The sequence below is a fragment of the Dermacentor andersoni genome, chromosome 11 (genome assembly GCF_023375885.2).
Source record: "Dermacentor andersoni chromosome 11, qqDerAnde1_hic_scaffold, whole genome shotgun sequence".
NCBI classification, from domain to species: domain Eukaryota; kingdom Metazoa; phylum Arthropoda; class Arachnida; order Ixodida; family Ixodidae; genus Dermacentor; species Dermacentor andersoni.
This window is the reverse complement of record NC_092824.1, coordinates 126108832-126131228: the sequence shown is the minus strand read 5'-3', so window position 1 is coordinate 126131228 and position 22397 is coordinate 126108832. Positions and strand designations below refer to the sequence as shown.

Genomic DNA, 22397 nt, shown 5'->3' with positions numbered 1-22397 from the left:
CTGAAGTTTGCGGCTGCGATTTCTCCTTTGTTCGGGTGCCAGGCTGCTTCTTCTGCGGTGACAGCTGTAGGGAAGATGCTGACCTCTGTGCGAGCGGGTATGAACACGATGTTACCGGTGTTTGGGTCCTCATACGTGCAAGGTGTGTCCTGCAGACAAATGCCATGAACCCCCTTTACATGACATGGAGCTCATGTTCACTAGCCAATAAATTTTGTTGAGTGATGCGATCTCTCGATGGTTTTTTTTTTATTCTGCCCTTGGCGCAATGCTGCTTCTGTACCTGAATAATAAGCACCCGTCGTTAGTGCAGACTTATATCAAACAAATCCACACGGTGCAATCTCTGCATATGCCATTGTGATCTTTCTGCCGATGAATACATCTGACATCACCGAATAAGTGCAGTCGAAGTCGCCTCAAGAAGAGTAATTGCCAATTTATTGATGGAAACGCGTACACTAGCCAGCGAAGTCACCAAACACACGGGATAATAAAAGCGCGTGTTAGTGCTGTACCGCCGATGCAATTCTGCTGCATACGTCGATGAACTAGCGTTCCCGCTGCAGTTTGTGCAATTTTAACTTCCCCAAGGGAGCTAATTGACTAACTTTTCAGTACTTTTTTATATTACTAGAGAGAGGTGCCACATGATATAATTAAAGGCAGAGCAGCGCCAGTCAAAGTAGATGAGCGCTGGCGGCAAGGCCCGGTTTAGCCGTCTGCAGCGTAAGTATAAGAAAGAATTCAGTTGAGTACAAAACTCACATGCAAGAAGGGACTACGTTGTGAAACAAACAAATCACTCGGCGTGTTAAGCTTGCTCAGGTAGCATCGAGGTGTGATGACTTCCCAAACGGGACGCGAACTTTTCAGCGAGAAATGGAACAAAAATATCATATGCAGCAGCTATTAGCAATTCTCGCCCTGAACTACGTATTTTCTAAACACATTTCCAGAAACGCAAACAGTATCTAAGATGCCCTCGGGCGAAAAGAATAAAGCTGTTAAAGAAGCACTTCCTTTGTATCATTCCGATAAGACACAGCGTGATTTATACCCTTTACAAACAAGGCTGGGTGAAAACTTTGCAGCTCAAGAGAATCGACAAGAGTTATGCATGGAACAAATAGCAACAGTTAAACATGTGCAAAGCCCCGCATAAAACAGATGTAAAAACATGTGCGCGACAGCTGGTGCGAGGATTTACCGCGCCACATGAAACCAACAATTTCAGTTCTTGCAAACTTCAGTAGCTTTAACATACAATGCAATGCGCTCGTGCAGTCGTGCCGCCTAGCTAGCGCAACGCGGCAAAGAAGCGGAAAACAATATAACCGGCAAACAGCATTCCGAACTTTAGCGAAATGCCTTTAAACCTCATGCTTCACTGCAGACGAACTTCGTTGCTCACGCGTCTAACTATGATCAAGTGGAAAAAAACACCGACGAGACAAAGGAAAGGATGAGAACAAGAAATTTCCCTTCCAAGCGACGATCCATTTTTGCTACCGTTGCTCCCGCTGATGAGGCTTTGCCGGGAATGATTAGAACCGTATCCCCGGCACGTTTTCACCGGTATTTGAGCCCCCACCCTGCAACAATTCTTCTTCGACATTCCCTGAAGCTTTGGCCACCCCACACGTGCGAATGGTGTTGCCCATCTTGCTCTGAAAACGTGAATATGACAGAGAAGCACGATCAACGACGCAACAAACTACGGCGCGTGCCAGGCTCCTCTCCCGCGTGTTCTGCGCAAGGCCACCACCAGTGGCGCGTCCGTCAGCGTGCACGGCGCCTATACGGTCGTAAGCCAACCAGGCTACCCCCCTGGGAAAGCATGGCCGGTAGTGCACTACCTCCGGAATCAGCGCACAGATTCCCGTCTCCTATACGGTCGTAAGCCGACCAGGGTACCCCCTGGGAAAGCATGCCCGGTACTGCATAATGTCCGGAATCGGTGCACACATTCCTGTCTCCTATACGGTCGTAAGCCAACCAGGGTACCCCCCTGGGAAAGCATGGCCGGTAGTGCACTATCTCCGGAATTGGCGCACACATTCCTGTCTCCTATACGGTCGTAAGCCAGCCAGGGTACCCCCCCCTGGGAACGCACGCCCGGTACTGCATAATCTCTGGAATCGGCGCACACATTCCTGTCTCCTATACGGTCGTAAGCTGACCAGAGTACCCCCCTGGGAACGCATGCCCAGTACTGCATAATCTTCGGGATCGGCGCACACATTCCTGCCTCCTATACGGATGTAAGCCGACCCACACAGGTGCCCCTGGGAACGCATACTCGTGTGGAACTATGACATACAGTAGCCGCAGAATAACTCCATTCCGTCGATATAATTTAGAAAGGCTTTTAATGGGCCTGATTCGGCCCGTGAAGCCCTGTTAACCGAAGGGAGTCCCTGTTTTTCTTCTCTCGTGCTCGCCGACTCTTCTCTTCCTGGTCCGCCCGCGCTTTCAGTGAAAACATTCCCGACTGCGTAGTGAAATTATGCATGGAGTTCAAGCGGGTAGAGCTTTTGGATAGGACTTGTTATATTAAGACCTCTTTGTTTTTCTGAACTTCTGAAGACTTCAGTCACCCTGGCGAGTTTCCATAGTTGACTGCATGAAGTCTCGGAATGAACGATAGCGTCACCTTCCCGGAAGTCCATGGCTCATCGATTGGCCACGAAATGAGCATATTGTAGTTGTAGTAGATATTCCTTTCGCCATCGCTTCCAGAAGTTTTTGGTTAGAAGCTTTTCCATAGGCATGTCGACTTATGGTGTCCGCTCACCTCGAGTTGCTGTCAACTTTAACAGCACCATAGGGTATAGCAGTTAGTCGTCATCCAAGCAACAGGTCGGTCTCCTACGTCTGTCTCAACTAAAGTTTAAGGCCTGGAGTTGATTACTGCTTCGACCTCTGTCAGCAGTGTCGTGATTTCTTCGAAACTGAAGCAGGCTCTGCCGAGAATTTTACGCAGAGAAGTCTTCACAGATCTGACCAGCCATTCCCACCATCCTCCCCACCAAGGACCATTTGGCACTATAAAATTCCACGAGATACTGGTGAAGGTGAGGTGGTTCGCCACATCCTTTTCCGGGAACATGTCAAAGAGTTGCTTTAAATGTGCCGACGCTTCTTGAAATGTCCTAGCATTGTCCAAATAGATAATGTTGGGTCGTCCTCTTCGGCCGACAAACCGCTACAAGCACAATATGAATGATTCGGACGTCATGCTGGAAACGAGTTCGAGGTGGATTGCTCGCGACATGGCAAATGTGAAAAGTGTAACGCAGCACTTGGTGTCACCATCTTGCGTGTGTGCTAAGAGAGGTTCAGCGAAGTCAACACCAACAACTTTGAAAGGGTTTGTCAGCACCATCCGGTGACTTGGTAAAGGAGCTTCGGAGTACCTCCTGGTCTGGTGGTGAAATGTTTGCACACATTGCAGATATGTATAACTTTCTTGGCAAGGACATGCGCTCAACAAATCCAGTAGTGCTCTCTGATCTGGGTAAGAGTTTCTCGTACACCTCCGTGTAAGACTTGCTGATGAGCTCTTATGGCCAACACAGTGAAGTAAAGGCGATTTGCAGGGAGAATCATTGGGTGTTTCACTCCTAGCGGTAACTTCAGAAGTGACAGGTGTGCACTGACTGAGGATTCCGTCGGCGTCCATAAACGGGCGGAGATCGGCATTGCGCGACGTGAGTTCTAGTGGTCGTCCTCATGTTATGCAGTTGAGGTCTTCATAGAAGTTGTTTTTGGACGTATTTAACCCAGTGGCGCCCGGCCCGAATTACTTCTGTTGCTTTCAGGTGGCCAATTTCTTCCGTCTTGTGTTGACAACGGTTTGTGAACCTGAACAACCAAGCTATTATTCGCAGTAGGTGCTGAAGCTCGCTGAAACGCTCAATACATGACTGGACTCTGTACTTTTGCTGCTATTACTTGAACTGCTGCTATCTCACTTCTGACAGTGTCGTCCAAGTCCAATGAAATGGACAGTTGGAGAGGCCACTTGTCCATCGATGCGTGTAGCCAGTCAGGACCATGCCACCATCTTGAGCACGAAGTCACTTTGTCTAATGTCCCTCCCCGCATTAACAAATCAGATGGATTCTCCAATCCTTGGCAATATCTCCACTGGGATGGTTCTGTTCTGCATTTAATTTCCAGGATATGATTAGCCACAAACTGTTTCCATCTTATGCAGTCTCCTCATATCCTGAAGGTGTGTGCTGAAACACAGTGTTTTTTCAAAGTCTTAGTACAGATTGTCCCCCTTTTCAAGACACTCGTTGAGAGACCTACTACCTTTTTCATGCAATGATGAATCAGAAACCACCCGAACTTTTGGGGTCAACACCTGTTGTCTGATTACTTCTTTGTGTGGAATGTAATACACCTTGCCTTGCTCAGGAGGGAGGTCATCAACAATTTCGGCATAGCCAGCTCGTGCATACTCACGTATGATGTCATTGTATATCCGCAGCAGCCCTTTCTGCTTCGTTAGTCGATTAAGCTTCTGCAGCCTTGTGACAGCAACCTGTTTGTTGTCTGAAAGCTCAAATCCGTCTTTCCAAGGCAGTGCCACTTCATATCTTCCATTTCATTGCCTTTACAACATAGAACATCGCCCAACAAGAGTCTCCACATTTGATCAGCACCGATCAGCATGCCGATTCCGCTTTTCGTGATGACTGATGCATGTGCCAGTCCATTGGCTATGTCTCGTTCCAGATTCTTAAATAAAGCAACAAAAGACACTTCCATTTTAGTTTCTTCTATGTTTGGCATGTATGCGGAATCTCATTGGCGCTTAGCACAACCTCGATGTCAGAAAACTTACTTCGTAAGAGCAGCTCCACTATTCGTCAGTTTTCTGCCACCTGGTCTGGCGAATGTGTTGAGAGCTATCTTGATCAATCTAACACACTTGAGGCCCAGGTATCTCGACAAGTCTTCAGTAACAAATGTGCGTTGACTCCCACCGTTGAAGACACCTTGCACATAGCAGCAAGTGTTGTGGCTTACCGCCCAAGCTCAAAATTTTTGCAGGAAGAAGCAAGTGTATCCATCGTCGCTTTGTTGTCACCCCTTGCCGATGTGCAAACTTGCTCTGTCATTCTTGAGGCCTTGGTACGAGCTCTGAGGGATTTTTTGTGGGTCGCACATACTTGAGGCATGGTGACCTTTGCACCTCGTGCAAGAGATCCTACGTGTGCAGTCAAGTGCCCTATGACCTTTGGCTGTGCATTGGAAGCACCGTTTATCCTTTGATAGCACTTCCTTCTTCTGTGTCAGGGGCATATCCGCAGGGCACGCTTCTGTGGAGTGATGTCTTGATGTGCAAAACACACACCCACGCAAACACACACCCACGAGCTGAGATCGTGTGAAGGACAAACAACACAGGCTGCTTCAAGTAGCGACTGCGGGATGGCTGGTTTGATGAAAGCTGACCGTCGCTGTCACACATAGTCGTCCTTATAGTCACTCTTTCTCTCGTCTTCCCAGTTCAACCAAAAGGGACTTGAGTAGACCATCTAGTCTTGAAGAATCAGCAGCATTGTCCGCGGTAGCACTCTGATTTGTGCAGCACATGCACAATGTTGACTACAACATCTCAGGGTAAGGCCCTAATGATTATGTTGCAGAGCATGGAGGAAAACGACAACCTTTTCACACTCAATGACTCCAGGCCTCGGATGTTGACAAGCACATGGTCATAGAGTTGTCGGAGGGCTCTTCTGTTGCCAGATGAACGAACAAGAGTCAACTGTCGTAATGTTGCGAAGTATTCCTGCTTCTGGCGTGTCTTGTCCTGGAAGTCCCGGAATTATAGCATCCTTCCATAGTTGGAAGACCCGCAACCGCTGAAGCAGCGTCTCCTTTGAGAAATAGCCACAAATAATGAAACTTCTCAGTGGTGGTAAGACTCGCATTGTTGTGAACAGTCTGGTCAAATTGCTTCCGAAATTCCGCCCATTTACACAGATCTCCAGAGAACGGAGCGATCGTGAGTTTTGACATCTTGGCTCCCTTCCTTTCTGATGGTGAAGCAATGGTATGGGTAGCCGGCGTCAAACCCTCGGCTGCGCGCGCAGTCGCACTTGAAATGAGGTCCCGCCTACTCATCAACACAGCGAGGGCACACGTCGTGTTACCCTCATATTCCACGACTATTTCGTACTCTGCTTGGAAGTCCTCATCCGTAATTAGGCTCTTTAGTTCCACATTTATCTTGTTTAGTTTGTCATTATTTGCCTTCAGCCTCTCAGAGACAAAGTCGAGCTGCTCATGCGTTGCGGAGTCTCTACAAAGAAGGGCACTTGCCTCATTGATGATCTGACTGTTCAAGGATTGTTGTGAAGTCCGCTTCGCCTTGAGCTTCTCCACTTTCATGCAGGCAACTCATAGACGTCGACTGGTCTATCCTGGGTAGTTCGGCACTAAATTTGTAGAATTGCGGCATACATCAGCTGCAGAATAACTTGATTCCGTCAATATAATTGAGAAAGGCTTTTAATGGGACTGATTCGAGCCGTGAAGCCCTGTTAACCAACAGGAATCCCCGCTTTTCTTCTCTCGTACTCACCGAGTCTTTTTCTCTTCTTCCTGGTCCACCTGCACTTTCAGTGAAAACAACAAACAACAACCCGGTATTACACTATCTCTGAGATCGGCACACAAATTCCTGCCACCTATACAGACGTAAGCTGGCCAGGGCAACCCCCCCTCCCACCACCCACCCAGGGAACGCATGCGGAGGATGCATACAGGAGCTAGAGGTAAACAGCTTTGCTGTAAAATCGGGCCCCTCAGTTTTACCCCCTCTCCTCGATCAGTTGGAGTAAACATTTGCAGATGCATGTGGACCGATCTCTTGTTGAGAAGACATTCATTATAAAGGCAGCATTCCTCCGCAGTGAAGTAAATTTCTTCCTCCTTCCTGTTGTGCATTTCTCATTTTAATGCTGCCTTCATTTAAATTTTTTCACCTCAGTGCTGGGTCATCCCATCACAGCAACTCACGACTTGATCACACTCTCCAAGCATAGCATTTTTTTCCTTTCTGTAGCATCGGTGGAGTGGCTGAGATGCAAAACCCCGGATAGCTACTCTGTGAGGCCGGAGCTCTTCTTTATAAACTCACAAGGCGATAGACTCCTGTGATGGACATCAATACAACTTGGGGAGTGAGCTAATAACAGCAATTGCTGTATGACAATTCCACGCCACTTCACACTACGACGAATACCATTGATATAACAACAAACACCCTCTTTTTGATATGAAACGCTTCCATAAATTCATGTGCAAGCAGGTTACCACGGAATGCAATGACGATGAAAATGAGTTGGCTTGATTTTCTGCCAATGGCTTCATTGCCCCCTTTTATTGGATGTGAGAGAGTTTTGACATTCAGATTGCACAACTTAAGTCAGCTGCATTTCACTGTTCAGTTTTAGCTGTTGTGTCTGAAACATCCTTCAGAAGATGGAAGGTAAAAAGGAAACAGAGCCAAACTTGAAACAAAAAGGCCCAATGTGGTTCCCCGTGTGTACAGTTTCACCTAACGTGGAAAACGAGGTAGATATGCACAATCCAGTTTTTCTCTACCCCGTTATCCCTAGCAGTGTACATGGCGAGGGAATGGTTCAGTCTTCTCTTCTTTCAATTCACAATGTGCGCTTTATCTGTTTTGCTTCTCTTTACCATCACTGTATATGTATTACTGTTATTTCTTGTGGATACGTGAAACTGCAATTATGTTGTTTCTTTTGTGACTCTTCCATCATTGATTGTGTTGTTTTATTACACGAGTGAACTTGTAATTTGTATTTCCATCTTGCCTTATTTCATCACAATTTGTGTACGTTACATTGTACGCTTAGGAAGTGTAATTTCAAACGCGACCATGTATTATGCCTTTTTTTTTTTGTTATGTAACTGCTCCGTGTATGGGAGGCCTATGGCTCTGTCAAGCTGTCATTCATGACAGCTTTCACTGCAGGTCTCCCGTGTCGTTTATTTTTATGGGACGCAAATAAAGACATTATTATTATTATAAAGTACCCATTGTCTTTTGCACACCGAGCAAGCTGGCAGGGCTGTGCCCATTCATTTCAGATCCACTCAAGAAGTCCCCGTGCAAGAAAAAACGAGCAAGGCCTTATGCTTCCAGCAGCTCACATGCAGAAGGGCCCATATCTGCTAGACAGGCCACTACAGTGATGCCTGAGCATACGAGCATGAGCTGTCGGTCATAAAGTCACATTTACTGACACTGCGTGTCCTACGTGTGAGCCAATGCTTCTAGCATATGAAATTTTGGGAGAACCGTGACATGCTTGTGTGTGAAATTATGGAAGAGTTTCACATTAAAAAGAGTGATCATGGGTGTATTACTGCTATCTCTGTCACGGCGTGCAGCAACAATGATAATTTTTTTCAAGAAATCCTATTACAGTGAAATCTGAATATAACGAACTTCAGGGGACCGCGGTAAATTTTTTGTCATTCTGAAAGATTGTTATAGTGAAAGCCACAAAACTAACCATTCTGCCCATCAACCCATCAGTTCATAAGTTGTCACCACATGAGCTATCCATGAAAATGTCCCTGTTGGCTCTCGGCACGCACTGTTGCTATTTTCCATAAATTCCGCTGCCATGCACCACCGAAGCACTGTATAATAAGAGTGACGCGCACATAGAACAGACGCTGAGGCCGAGAAAACTAGACAAAAAGGTAGCTTCTTGTCACTTCTAAAGTAAATGTTGCTTGCTTTTTGTTTGCTTTTCCCATTTCTTGCTGTGGACATTGCAACCGGCTTGCTCGAGACGGACGCCTGAACTATGTCGCAGTGCAAGTGCGCATAAACGACACCATGTGGAAGGTGCAAGGTGCAACCCTGTGGCATCCCTGCGAGTATGGAGGTTACATTTCACCGCGAGCATAGCTAGCATGGCCGTAGAAAGAAGAGCAAAAGAAAGAGGCGTGTGCAGAAAAAGTACGGTGAAAAAAGTAAGAGACGCGCCTCCATTGCTAGAGGACACTTTTCTGGGCAGAACATGCACTCGCAAAACCTGATGTGTTGTCGCCTCCACTTGCCCGAATTCTTTTTTTTTTTTTCTTTTTCCGGGTGTCATATCAGGTTTTCCGAACCCATGCGCTGCGACATCCACTGTCTGTGCCTTGTCGTCTGCTAGCCTACTGTTTTGGCTGCCGTGGATGATACATGAAAATCTAAGAATCCTCAGATTTCAGAATTTGTAGCACTGAGGCGTTGTTAGCATCACAGGGAAACTGAATAACGACCGTTATTCTGAAAAGTTCGGTATTCTGAAGTTTGTAGTATTGAAATATTTTTACATTGAAGCTATCAGAAGTCAGCAGGGGATTTCTGAAAAGTTTGTTAATGTGGTGTTTGTAGTAACAAAGTTTTCGCTGTATAGTCTACCACAACAAATGTCTGGTCATTCTTTTACCATGCACCTGGCCCATTTCTTTGAGTCTGCTTAAAGTAAAACTTGGTCATGAGTAATGCCTGTCCCACATGCCTCTTTGCCTTCTGTGTTTATACAATGTCGTCCTTTCCCAAAATGAACTAAACAACATTTACTAAATGTTCATGCATCTCTTCCATAAGGTGCCGTTTTTTCTGACAGTAATAAAACAGCTTAGGAAACTGTATGGAAGCATTTCATTTTCATTAAGTACTGTCCAACTTCATAATAACACAATGAAGGTCTATGCATACAACAGCTTCACATGGCAAAGCGACATTGCTTTCAACTCTTGCTGCACCATAATGCACCATAATATTTGAGCTGGTGATTTCAGCAGACTTGAATACCATCGCTCGACCACCATAAAACTGAAACGCAGCGTCCACATATAAAATCATCGGCAATAGCTTAGTATAATCAACTGCAATAAATTCACGATGTCTAAGGCCATGGAGTCAATAGAACTACAAAACTACAAAACAAATTGATGTCAGCTTGGCCTCCATATTCCAGTCTTGGACAAAATTTACAGGAATTTGATGCAGCACTGACATATAATACAGTAGAACCCCGCTGTTACGTTCCTCACTGCTGCGTTTTCCCGGCTGCTACGTCGTTTTCATCCGGTCCCGGCATAGCTTCCATAGGATCCAATGTATAAGGAACCCCGCTGTTACGTTGTAGCTGTGAAAACGTTCCCGCATGATACGTCGCAACTTAGCACCCCGAACCCGCCTGGGCTAAAGTAGACAACGCGCTCCAACCGCCATTTTGGCTTTTGACGAGTTTTGGCTGGGCTTGGCCGGGCTTGGCTATGGAACTGGCTGCAAGAAGCCGCACGCCAGTTCGAGAGGCCGCATGAGGCCGCCACTAAGTGGCCATTCGTGAAAAATGATCTTACTATCATCACTGTGATTACGGTCACCGCTTGGTTGTTGGACGGGTCGACTCACGGAGGAAGGAAACTCGGGAGAGGCCCTGACGTCACTCTTTGTGAAGCTAAAGTGAAACCGGAAGTTGGCGTTGCTCGTGGCGTTGCTCCGCCTATCGGGCGTGCTCTCCTCTCTTGTTTACGTTTCTCCCACGCCGCGCTGCGCGCAACCGGGCTGCTCGGACGCGCGCGCTCCGCAGCAATACTAAACAATCGTTAGCACGTTAGCATGATTACGCCAAAGAGGGCAAAATTTCCCGCGTATATTCGTTCGTCCGTTGCCATTGCCGTGGCGCGGTGACGACAAGGAGCACGAGCCGCATGATGCCGGGAAGTTGCCAAATCCTAGCTTTGGAGAAGCCGTCGCGGCTCTGGACCTCCTCCGCAGGTACGTCGCACCTCACAGCGACGCTGACAGCAATGCGGCCTTCCAGGGTATTGAGAAACGTGTGGCGATTTATAGCGAGCAAAAGAAACGGCAAGCCACCATTCTGGATTTTTTTAAGTCCTAAGCGCACTCTGTGGAAATAAATTGTCTATAGTTGAAGCTGCACTTTTTTCATTAATTTTCGGAGCTTTCCTCACTGTTGCGTTTTCCCGGCTGTTACGTTTTTTCGCCCGGTCCGGTGAAAAACGTATGAACGGGGTTCCACTGTATTTGGGAAAGCAGAACTGGTAGCAATACATTTGTGCCAAACAACCTTTTCAAGGCAACTTGAACCAATGTAAGTCTACATATATTGCCTCATCCTGCAACAGTGACTCCAACATAGAGTGACTTTTTGTGTTGAGTTTTCAGATTTCTTTTGTAATATAAAAAGCGATTTTTTCCATAATTTCAGCATTTAAATATGAGGTAAATAAGCATTGTTAATATTTTTTTGTACCCCTGAGCAAATTAATGTGCAGTGTATGCCAGTTTATCATCCTGAAATTTTCCATTTTTTCTGAAGAAAAACATTTTTTTTAACCATTGAATATATCTGGATATTTTGTGTTTATATTTGTATGGCTACTCATCAACTTCAAAGCTCTCCAATTTGACTGACAGCGGTCGAACAAGAGATCTCTTGTAATTGTAATTGTAAGCAGCTAGTAAGACAAGGGCAGTCAACAATTTATTAGGCTTATCTATAGTCCATTGCAATGGACAGGCAGAGCTTTCCTGGTGAGCTTCTGAATGTAACTACGTATTCTCCCATGTGCTGGCTCATATGGTTTGCCAATTTATTGTATGCTTATGGTATCCATGGCGATAGAGGCGCCGCAACAAGACAACTGCAATGAAAGGATCAAGTGGTCTGTATAGAAATATAGTAAGTGCTTACACTACACTAAGTTGGGTGCAACAATCTTTAACCCTTTTTAGGTTTTTGCCGTACATGTGCAGCATCTATCTTTTATTTGATATTTCACATGTATTCAACAGTACTGGTAGTTAAGAGGTGATGCCCTCTCTATGGAGTCGTACAAACTACTCATTTGAAATTACGTTCCCACTCACCGAGGCCCACTATGCAACTTATTTTTATCCATGTACTTCCTCACATGGTCGTGCGCGTCATCTCCAAGGCATGCATGGAGGCGATGCTATTGTCTTTTATGGTCACCGCTATGGTGTTTCCAGTAACTTAAGTTTAGCCCCATGCAGTCCGAAGTTTTCTTTTTCTTTGCCATCAGTTGTTGATCCCCCTTAGGTTATGGTTCGTGTCCTGGTGTACACTGGCCTGCAGTCAGTCGTGGGTTTAGCATAGCCGCATGCGGTGCCTCTTGCGGCAACTGCTCAAGAGTTTCTTTTATTTATGTCTAACATATTTTTAGCCATAAACTTCACTGTAAGCATTCGTCTCAATCTCTTACCGTATAGTGTGTGTGTGTGCCTACTGTTGGTGCATGTAAAGCATTTTTTTATAGAAAATATTGTTAGCAATAAATGTTTTTTGTATTCACGTGTTTCCAATCATTTCCTACTACTGAAAACTGCAATTTAAAAAAAATTACCATGGGGGCACGTTTTTTGTGAAAAGGGACAAAAATAAACTTAAGATAATTTGTTTCCTTTCACTGTGGCACTGGCACACACTGACTAGTGGCATAATTTAACAGACATGTTTTTTTACACCCTCATAAGCGATGTAAATAAGCAACAAGATGTGCAACAAGGTGTCACCAGAAAGTAAACCGCTTCTCCATTAGAAAGGGTAGCCATGATTAGAAAGGGGCTCACGAAGGTAGCTTGGTCTGACTACGTGCACATCGGCAGTCCGCAGATTGATGGACGAAGCTGGAAGGCACAGTCAAGGTACCACCATGGAATGGGCAGAATGAGGTGCTTCAGTGACAAAGGATACAGGCATCGGCAAGCAGCAGCCGGGTGTGGCCAAGCCCTTGGGCCCAGACGCATGTCCCTTCCACACGAGCTACCCGGTCATCCTCCGTGCGCAGGGAATATGACTGCCCAGGTGCCACTGCAGCTGCACATAGAACAGCACATTCCACAGGGTGTTTGCATGGTTACTGACACAAAATGGTGCACACTGGCATGCTGCTGCCAAGGTCAACACAAGCTTTAACAAATCCAGCCTAAACAAATTTACTACAAGCATGGATATGCAGCCAGCAATGAAAGCAAGCAGCACAGCATTAAAGCGCTGCAGCTCTATAATGAAAGATGAAAGCAACCATGTCAGGGTCACAAGTTCCTGATCTTGTCTACTAGCTCAGTGCTGTAGCTCTCCGCTGACAAACTAACTGGGAGGCTATGAGAAAAAAATGGCAAGGTACATCACAAGTGCTGTCACTTAAAGTGCGGTCACAAGCGCTATCAGTACATGTTTACGATAGGGCACAATGGGAGGGCCACAATGAGTGCCTCCCAGCACATACACACACAGGAAGTGAAAGTGATGCCACATGGTTTAAGGAGGACATTTACCTACCAAACACGTCCACAGCTTATGGTGCCAATAGAAAGATACTGTTTCAATATGATAGAAACAAGCATAGTTGTATCGCTTAAACAAATATCTTTAAGGCACCACACAAGGTTGTGCAAAGACTACAAGGGTCGTTGCACTATGGTGAAACATTGTACTAACGAATAACAGATCAAGGGTAGCCTCAACCTGGAGTTTCAGAAAGCAGACATGTTTTCCTGAGCTAAAAGACAAGTATAAATGCTGGCCGAGGACCATTCTCTTGTTCATCCATGGCTGTTCACTTCAAGTTTCCAGTTTATCTTTGTCTTGATTGAATCAATTAGGTTTGTGTGTGTACGTAACCGTGCATGCACAACTACAAGCAGTTCCTTGCCAAAAAGCACCTTCACACCATGCATCACTGCATTACTTGCTACATGCAGCCTTGTGCCCATTATATTGACTACCTGGTGCTTCAGCTTGCACGTTTCCTCTGTTCATTTTCTTCAATACTGCCCTTTTAAGTGGCATCATTTCCATTCTCTTCTGCTGAGTTTTCTTAAAACATCTGTTAGAAGCAGGCATCGTACACCACAAGGGCCACACTTTCCCAACACTTGCATCCCGCTTGTTTATCCACTATGGTTCTCCACATCAAATCGCAAGTTCCACCACATGCAGGGTGAGAAACAAGACATGCAGAGAAGGTGGGAAGATGGACCATTTTGAATGCCAAAGTGAGCAAGCTAACAAAGAACCTTTGCTATCCAAGAAGTTGCATCCTGACTGTTTTGCATCTGGCTGCAAGAGTAGAACAGGTGTGCATATTGACATGTAGGTACACAGCATTACAGTCCCCTTCCTAGTGGACATCAGGCCTGCTGTCTCCATACTGTTGTCCACCAGCTACAAGGAAAAAAATTTAAGTTGAATGCCGGAGTACTATGTGGCAAAACCATGATATGATTACGAGGCATGCCATAGTGGGGGACTCCGGATTAACTTTGACCACCTGGGGTTCTTTAACATGTACACAATGCACGGGCATTTTGCATTTCGCCCTCATCGAAATGCGCTGGCTGCAGCTGGGAGCAGTGCAACACCAAAGCCACTGCACCACTACAGCGTGTGCCAACTACAAGAAGCTTTGGTCTTCTGTTTCACTACAATTCATGTCCACTGCGCTGTTTTACTTCTCACACCGCTGTATCATTGTTCAGGGTTGCTTCATTGCTCCAGTCCCATTTTGTTACTGTCAGGTGGTTCTAGAAGGGACTGACATCCTGGGCGAAGATGTCATGGTAGCCTTGCATCTGCAAACCAATGGTGGGCCTTTGCATTGTTTTCACACCTGTCAAGTGCCTGATGGCAATGCCTACTGCCTCAACTGGCCACCCATTCATTGCATGTCTTTGAGGGCAAGCAAAATCTCACGAAGAACTAGGTGCATAAAGTCAGAGTCTGTGAAGATTCCAAGCCTGTTGCGGCTGAGCTGTGCCGATTACCATTCTCAGTGAAGGACCGGGTAGAAGAAGAATCGAAGCAGCTTGAGAAGAAGGATGTCATCAAGAAATAGATAACTCCCAGTGAATCTCCCCAATAGAGGTCGTGCAGAAAAAAAATTGGCAGCTTCACCCGAAGCGTTGAAAGCTGTGGAGGTGGGTCAAAGAAAAACGTACACCGATCAAGTAAAACTTATTAAAAGACAAGATGTTTCAGCTTCCATACAGAAGCCTTGTCCACAATCTGAGTCATCATCATCATCATCAGCCTAGTTACGCCCACTGCAGGGCAAAGGCCTCTCCCATACTTCTGCAACTACCCCGGTCATGTACTAATTGTGGCCATGTTGTCCCTGCAAACGTCTTAATGTCATCCGCCCACCTAACCTTCTGCCGCCCCCTACTATGCTTCCCTTCCCTTGGAATTCAGTCCGTAACCCTTAATGACCATCGGTTATCTTCCCTCCTCATTACATGTCCGGCCCATGCCCATTTCTTTTTCTTGATTTCAACTAAGATGTCATTTACCCGCGTTTGTTCCCTCACCCAATCTGCTCTTTTCTTATCCCTTAACGTTACACCTATCATTCTTCTTTCCATAGCTCGTTGCGTCGTCCTCAATTTCAGCAGAACCCTTTTAGTAAGCCTCCAGATTTCTGCCCCGTAGGCGAGTACTGGTAAGACACAGCTGTTACAAACTTTCCTCTTGAGGGATAGTGGCAACCTGCTGTTCATGATTTGAGAATGCCTGCCAAACGCACCCCAGCCCATTCTTATTCTTCTGATTATTTTAGACTCATGATCCGGATCCGCAGTCACTACCTGCCCTAAGTAGATGTATTCCCTTACCACTTCCAGTGCCTCGCTACCTATCGTAAACTGCTGTTCTCTTCCAAGGCTGTTAAACATTGCTTTAGTTTCCTGCAGATTAATTTTTAGACCCACCCTTCTGCTTTGCCTATCCAGGTCAGTGAGCATGCATTGCAATTGGCCCCCTGAGTTACTAAGCAAGGCAATATCATCAGCCAATCTCAAGTTACTAAGGTATTCTCCATTAACTCTTATCCCCAATTCTTCCCACTCCAGGTCTCTGAATACCTCCTGTAAACATGCTGTGAATAGCATTGGAGAGATCATATCTCCCTGCCTGATGCCATTCCTTATTGGGATTTTGTTGTTTTCTTTGTGGAGGACTACGGTGGCTGTGGAGCCGCTATAGATATCATCCAGTATCTTTATATATGGCTCATCTACACCCTGATTCCGTAGTGCCTTCATGACTCCTGAGGTTTCGACCGAATCAAATGCTTTTTCGTAATCAATGAAGGCTATATATAAGGGTTGGTTATATTCCGCACATTTCTCTATCACCTGATTGATAGTGTGAATATGGTCTATTGTTGAGTAGCCATTACGGAATCCTGCCTGGTCCTTTGGTTGACAGAAGTCTAAGGTATTCCTAATTCTATTTGCGATTACCTTAGAAAATACTTTGTAGGCAACGGACAGTAAACTGATCGGTCTATAATTTTTCAAGTCTTTGGCGTCCCCTTTCTTATGGATTAGGATTATGTTAGCATTTTTCCAAGATTCCGGTACGCTCGAATTCATGAGGCATTGCGTATACAGGGTGGCCAGTTTCTCTAGAACAATCTGCCCACCATCCTTCAACAAATCTGCTGTTACCTGATCCTCCCCAGCTGCCTTCCTCCTTTGCATAGCTCCCAAGGCGTTCTTTACCTCTTCCGGTGTTACTTGTGGGATTTCAAGTTCCTCTAGACTATACTCTCTCACCTTATCGTCGTGGGTGTTACTGGTACTGTATAAATCTCTACAAAACTCTTCAGCCACTTGAACTATCTCATCCATATTAGTAACGATATTGCCGGCTTTGTCTCTTAACGCACACATCTGATTCTTGCCTATTCCTAGTTTCTTCTTTACTGCTTTTAGGCTTCCTCCGTTCCTGAGAGCCTGTTCAATTCTATCCATATTATAGTTCCTTATGTCCGCTGTCTTACGCTTGTTGATTAACTTAGATAGTTCTGCCAGTTCTATTCTAGCTGTAGGGTTAGAGGCTTTCATACATTGGCGTTTCTTGATCAGATCTTTCGTCTCCTGCGATAGCTTACCGGTTTCCTGTTTAACGGCGTTACCACCGACTTCTATTGCGCACTCCTTAATGATGCCCATAAGATTGTCGTTCATTCCTTCAACATTAAGGTCCTCTTCCTGAGTCAAAGCCGAATACCTGTTCTGTAGCTTCATCTGGAACTCCTCTATTTTCCTGTTACCGCTAACTCATTGATCGACTTCTTATGTACCAGTTGCTTCCGTTCCCTCCTCAGGTCTAGGCTAAATCGAGTTCTTACCATCCTGTGGTCACTGCAGCGTACCTTGCCGAGCACGTCCACATCTTGTATGATGCCAGGGTTAGCGCAGAGTATGAAGTCTATTTCATTTCTAGTCTCGCCGTTCGGGCTCCTCCATGTCCATTTTCGGCTATCTCGCTTGCGGAAGAAGGTATTCATTATCCGCATATTATTCTGTTCCGCAAACTCTACTAATAACTCTCCCCTGCTATTCCTAGTGCCTATGCCATATTCCCCCACTGCCTTGTCTCCAGCCTGCTTCTTGCCCACCTTGGCGTTGAAGTCGCCCATCAGTATACTGTATTTTGTTTTGACTTTACCCATCGCCGATTCCACGTCTTCATAGAAGCTTTCGACTTCCTGGTCATCATGACTAGATGTAGGGGCGTAGACCTGTACAACCTTCATTTTGTACCTCTTATTAAGTTTCACAACAAGACCTGCCACCCTCTCGTTAATGCTATAGAATTCCTATATGTTACCAGCTATATTCTTATTAATCAGGAATCCGACACCTAGTTCTCTTCTCTCCACTAAGCACCGGTAGCACAGTACGTGCCCGCTTTTTAGCACTGTATATGCTTCTTTTGGCCTCCTAACTTCACTGAGCCCTATTATATCCCATGTACTGCCCTCTAATTCCTCCAATAGCACTGCTAGACTCGCCTCACTAGATAACGTTCTAGCGTTAAACGTTGCCAGGTTCATATTCCAATGGCGGCCTGTCCGGAGCCAGGGATTCTTAGCACCCTCTGCAGCGTCGCAGGTCTGACCGCCGTCGTGGTCAGTTGCTTCACAGCTGCTGGGGACTGAGGGCCGGGGTTTGATTGTTGTGTTCATATAGGAGGTTGTGGCCAAGTACTGCACCAGGGTGGCCAAACCTGCTCTGGTGAGAGAGTGCGTTACCGGTTCTGGTCACCGGGATCAGGCTGCACTCCAGGCCTGTTTGTGCAATTTTCTCATTACACGGTTTTTTTTTCCTGGTATTTTATGGTGGAGAATTGTGCGGCCCGGGATTTGAATCACGGTCCTCTTGCACGGGAGGCGGATACTCTACCGTCCCCGCAGGAGTTAAATTAACCCTTTCGCTGTCGGACCTTTCTGGCCGTGACGCACGCCCAGTGTCGGCTTGGTTTCAGGGAACGAGCATAACAGGGAATGAACATAGCAATTTATTTTTGATTATGATTCGTATACAAATAACGTAGTCAATGCTATATGCACATTTCAGTGTTCTGCAGCTGTTGTTAGTAAACATCATCATCATCATCAGCCAGACTATAAAATCCGTTCAACATCCGAATCTGACGATGCGGAACCCTCTTCCTCGCATGCGACTCTGTCCGAGTTCGAATCCGAGCTCGGCTCGTATTCTAAATTGGAATTGACCCACCGCACCAATGAGCAGACGAAGGTCCCGCGCGCTCAGCCATCCGAAAGTAACCGCGCGCTGGGAGGATGCGCTTTCAGTCGCCCGCACAACGGAGAGAAATGGGACGTTGCGTGATCAAGAAGACAGAGGGAGATGGGAAAAGGCTAAACAAAGTTCGAGGGGCTTTACGTTTACTGCTGCAAGTCGGAAGCGAGGGTTCGGCGAGAGAGCGAAAGCAGCAATCGAGTCACTCTTTTCGGAGAGGCAACGGCACGTGCGCCTGAACTTGACACGGCGTAGCAGACACACCAACAGAAGAAAAATAAAAACCTTCAAACCAACGGAGATGGCAGAACAACCCTTGAACCCATAACCACACGCGCGCGACGCATGATCCAGTGAACGCGGAGCCACCGCGCCACTCAGCAAAGAGAAAGTGGGGAGTGGCAGTCGCACCGTACTCTTCAATACATGGGTTAACACAGGTCGGGGAGAATATACGAACTTGTAGAAAGAGTCAACAGATGGCGCGGCCAATTTAGGAGCGCCAGCTTTGCGCTCAGACGCGAAATTTTGAACGCACGATAGAGAACGTACCGGTACGTCAGTGACACCGTGGGGGGGAAGCGCGATGACGTACCGGTACGTCCGTGACAGCGAAAGGGTTAAAAATTAAATTATGGGATTTTACATTTTACGTGACAAAACCACTTTCTGATTATGAGGCACGCCGTAGTGGAGGACTCCGGAAATTTCAACCACCTGGGGTTCTTTAACGTGCACCTAAATCTAAGTACACGGGTGTTTTCGCATTTCGCCCCCATCGAAATGCGGCCGCCGCGGCCGGGATCCGATCCCACGACCTCGTGCTCAGCAGCACCACAGCCACTGAGTAACCACGGCGGGTCCCGCAGGAATTGTACGCCTCATTTAACATACAGTGGTGCCCTATTTGATCAGTCAAGGTGGACCAATCTGAGCTCGGTTATACCGCACGAAATCTGAAAGTAAAACATATTAAAAGACAAGATGTTTAGGCTTCCATACGGAAGCCTTGTTCACAATCCGATTGTGAACAAGATTGTGAACAAGGCTTCCGTGTGAAAGCCGAAACGTCTTGTCTTTTAATAAGTTTTACTTGGTCGGTTTATGTCTTTCTTTGTCATGTCTCATCCCGACCAGACAGGCTTCCGTCGAACTCCTGATTACTGCAAAGATGGGTTTGAACAAGGCTCACCTTATGATTAATGGCCAGGAAAAGGCCTGACACTCCTCCACTCCACAACGCATAAAGGTGCTACAGCAGGGTTTGTAGACTCTCCAACACGGCGCAGAGAAGGCTCCGGAGTCAGATCGCCAACAGACACTGGTTTATTCACTCGAGATACAGCACAGTGCGCCATTAATGGCAGTTACAGACCAAGGCTCACCACAAGACCGATCAAGTGTGGGCCCGCTGCGCTAGGGCTAACCAGGTAGCGGTCCAAGTGTGAGAACAATAAGTCACAGAAACAAAGGTCCCACGTAACCACCTTTTTGCGGGTCTGTGAGCATCTGGCACAGCGATGAATCGCTCAGCGGAAGAGAGCTCGGGTGGAGAGGACGCCCAGGGGCCACCACTCGGGAGGCCAATCAGGCTGTGTCCCAGTGTCGTTTGCTTACGCGGTGACTCGATCCCAGGAGGGAGAAGCAGTTTGCACAGGAAATTAGCTCCGGCGCGGTAGCCATATCTGCCACGCCGTTACAGCAGCGGTTCCCGGAGATCAAGCTAAGTACAACGCACCATCTACGAGATGAGGCGCGGGAATGCACTTTGATTCCCACAAAGCGAGATGGCAAGGTTTAGCGTTGCACTCGAGCTTCTTGCACAGTGCACAAACAAATAATGCACACACAGGGTGTCTACCAAGTTGACATTTCCAAATTCCCAGAGTTTTCCAGGTTTTCCCTGAGCACCATTGCAAAATTCCCTGAATGAGCCAGAACTTTGTTTTACGTCAAGACAGGCTGACACCACGTTGTCCGATGCTGTCACTCTCTAGTAAGCATGCTGAAAAAGAAATGACTTAATCCAGTTTGAATAGTAAGGAGTAATATCTATTTTATTTAAAAAGAAAACAGAAGGAAGGTGTTAGTAAAATGCACAGCGAAAGAAATGGTAAAACCCATTCCAAATTGAGTCGAACATTTTCATGAAAAGGAGATGCATACATAAGTAAATATTTTTTTAATGTGAGCTATTTCTATCAACTGATAGCAAGCTCATCTGTATGAGGCCTGAACTTTGTCACAACTAAGGTTCTCTCTCAGCAGCTGGGAAGTCAACCTCAACTGTCCTGACATACTCTCAGCCCGTACACAACATCTCAGTGTTGGGTTTCACTGCTTAAAACAGTTTATTTTGGTTTGGATGAGGGACATCTGCATCTAGGCGTCTACCAACACTTAGATTTTTTTAGCTCAAGCTCCTTCAAAAAGGCGGCGGCATGCTTCTGTTCCCGTTAATTTAATTCCTCAGTGCGTCGGTCCTTTCTGTTCTCATCCTCCTTCTACCACGCTTTCACCACATGGATCATTTGAAGCATCCTCTTGGTCAGTTGTACAGTCAACGTTCGATTTTTCTGATTCCCTAGGGGCCGCAAAAACATCCGAAAATCGGGCAGTACAAAAGTAATGAATGCCTGTCTTTAACTACCCTTAAGGGCTGAAATTGACCCAGGCACACCCGAAAAAGCTCTTAAGGCCTGCCAGTACACTTACTAGGCATATCGGTGCTCGTACTGTGACAGGAGATGGGGGTGCACGTGTGTATAATTAAGGAATACATACTGTGGCCCGTGACAATTGCCCCTTCCCACGCTTGTGCTTCACCGCCTAACACTACTGTAGTGAGGCGAAGCTAAGTTTCGGAGACTGGCATTACGCAACGCGCTGTGCTCTGCGAGCTTCAAAGCCAATCGCGAGGATTACAAAGGCAGAGTCGGTGCCATTGCTGACAGCGACGAATTCCTTCAATGAAAAACACGGCATCGCACGGCAAGAAGCTTAATAGCGAACATAGAAGCAGCTAGGCCTAACGTTGCCGCGGTGGTGGATACGGCTGCCAGCGGATCTGCGTGCGAGAGTGCCAATTCGAGGCGGCGAGATAATCAAAATAGCGGCAGTGGCGGCTTTGATTAATGCCATTTCTGACCTGCAGTCAGGGCAATATACATTGACTATATGGAGTACGTGGTGGTGCCGCAAAGCCGTGCATATTATTGGGCATGTCCGAAAAATCGGACGTCTACAAAATCGGTCATTAACTACTCTTGCAATAGATCGTGCCGATGACACGGCGTCAATGACGATTCGTTGCGATTCCTCTGTTACTGGAGCCAGTATTACCATGACTTTCATTCCCTTTCAATAAAGTTACAGCTAATTTTCCCTGATAGAAGCACAAATTCCCTGAGTTTTCCCTGAGTTTTTCCAGACTGTTCAAATTCCCTGAGAATTCCCGGTTTTCCCGGTTTTCCCGGTTGGTAGACACCCTGACACAGGTGACATGGTGCAACTCAGCACGCAAGACTACTGCTGCTGTTCAGAAGCAACAACGACCTATTAGGCACCCGGCATGTCGTAACATTGGCACGGTGACCTAGTAGACACCAGGCATGTCACAACATTGGCACGGCGATAACGCCAGCATTGGCATTACCGCTGTCCCAACTCAATGTTGTCCCTCGATGGTACACAAGATGGGACCAACAAAAAGCATCAGCATTTGTCAGTGCCC

The 22397-nt window shown here is 46.5% G+C and overlaps 1 protein-coding gene across 5 annotated transcripts in view; it reads right to left on the bottom strand.

Annotated features, from left to right (window-relative positions):
- Positions 1–22397, bottom strand: part of LOC126539647 (nuclear pore membrane glycoprotein 210-like) — a 240043-nt gene that overhangs the window by 156966 nt on the left and 60680 nt on the right. For all 5 annotated transcript variants that reach the window (XR_008614325.2, XM_055075603.2, XM_055075601.2 and 2 more), the window contains exons 6-7: positions 12807–12929; positions 12683–12739 (exon numbers count right to left, since the gene is read on the bottom strand). Coding sequence is in view for 4 of the 5 variants with exons in the window: in XM_055075603.2 (XP_054931578.1) it covers positions 12683–12739; positions 12807–12929 (180 nt within the window). In the remaining variant the exon portion in view is untranslated. The remainder of the gene's footprint in view (positions 1–12682; positions 12740–12806; positions 12930–22397) is intronic.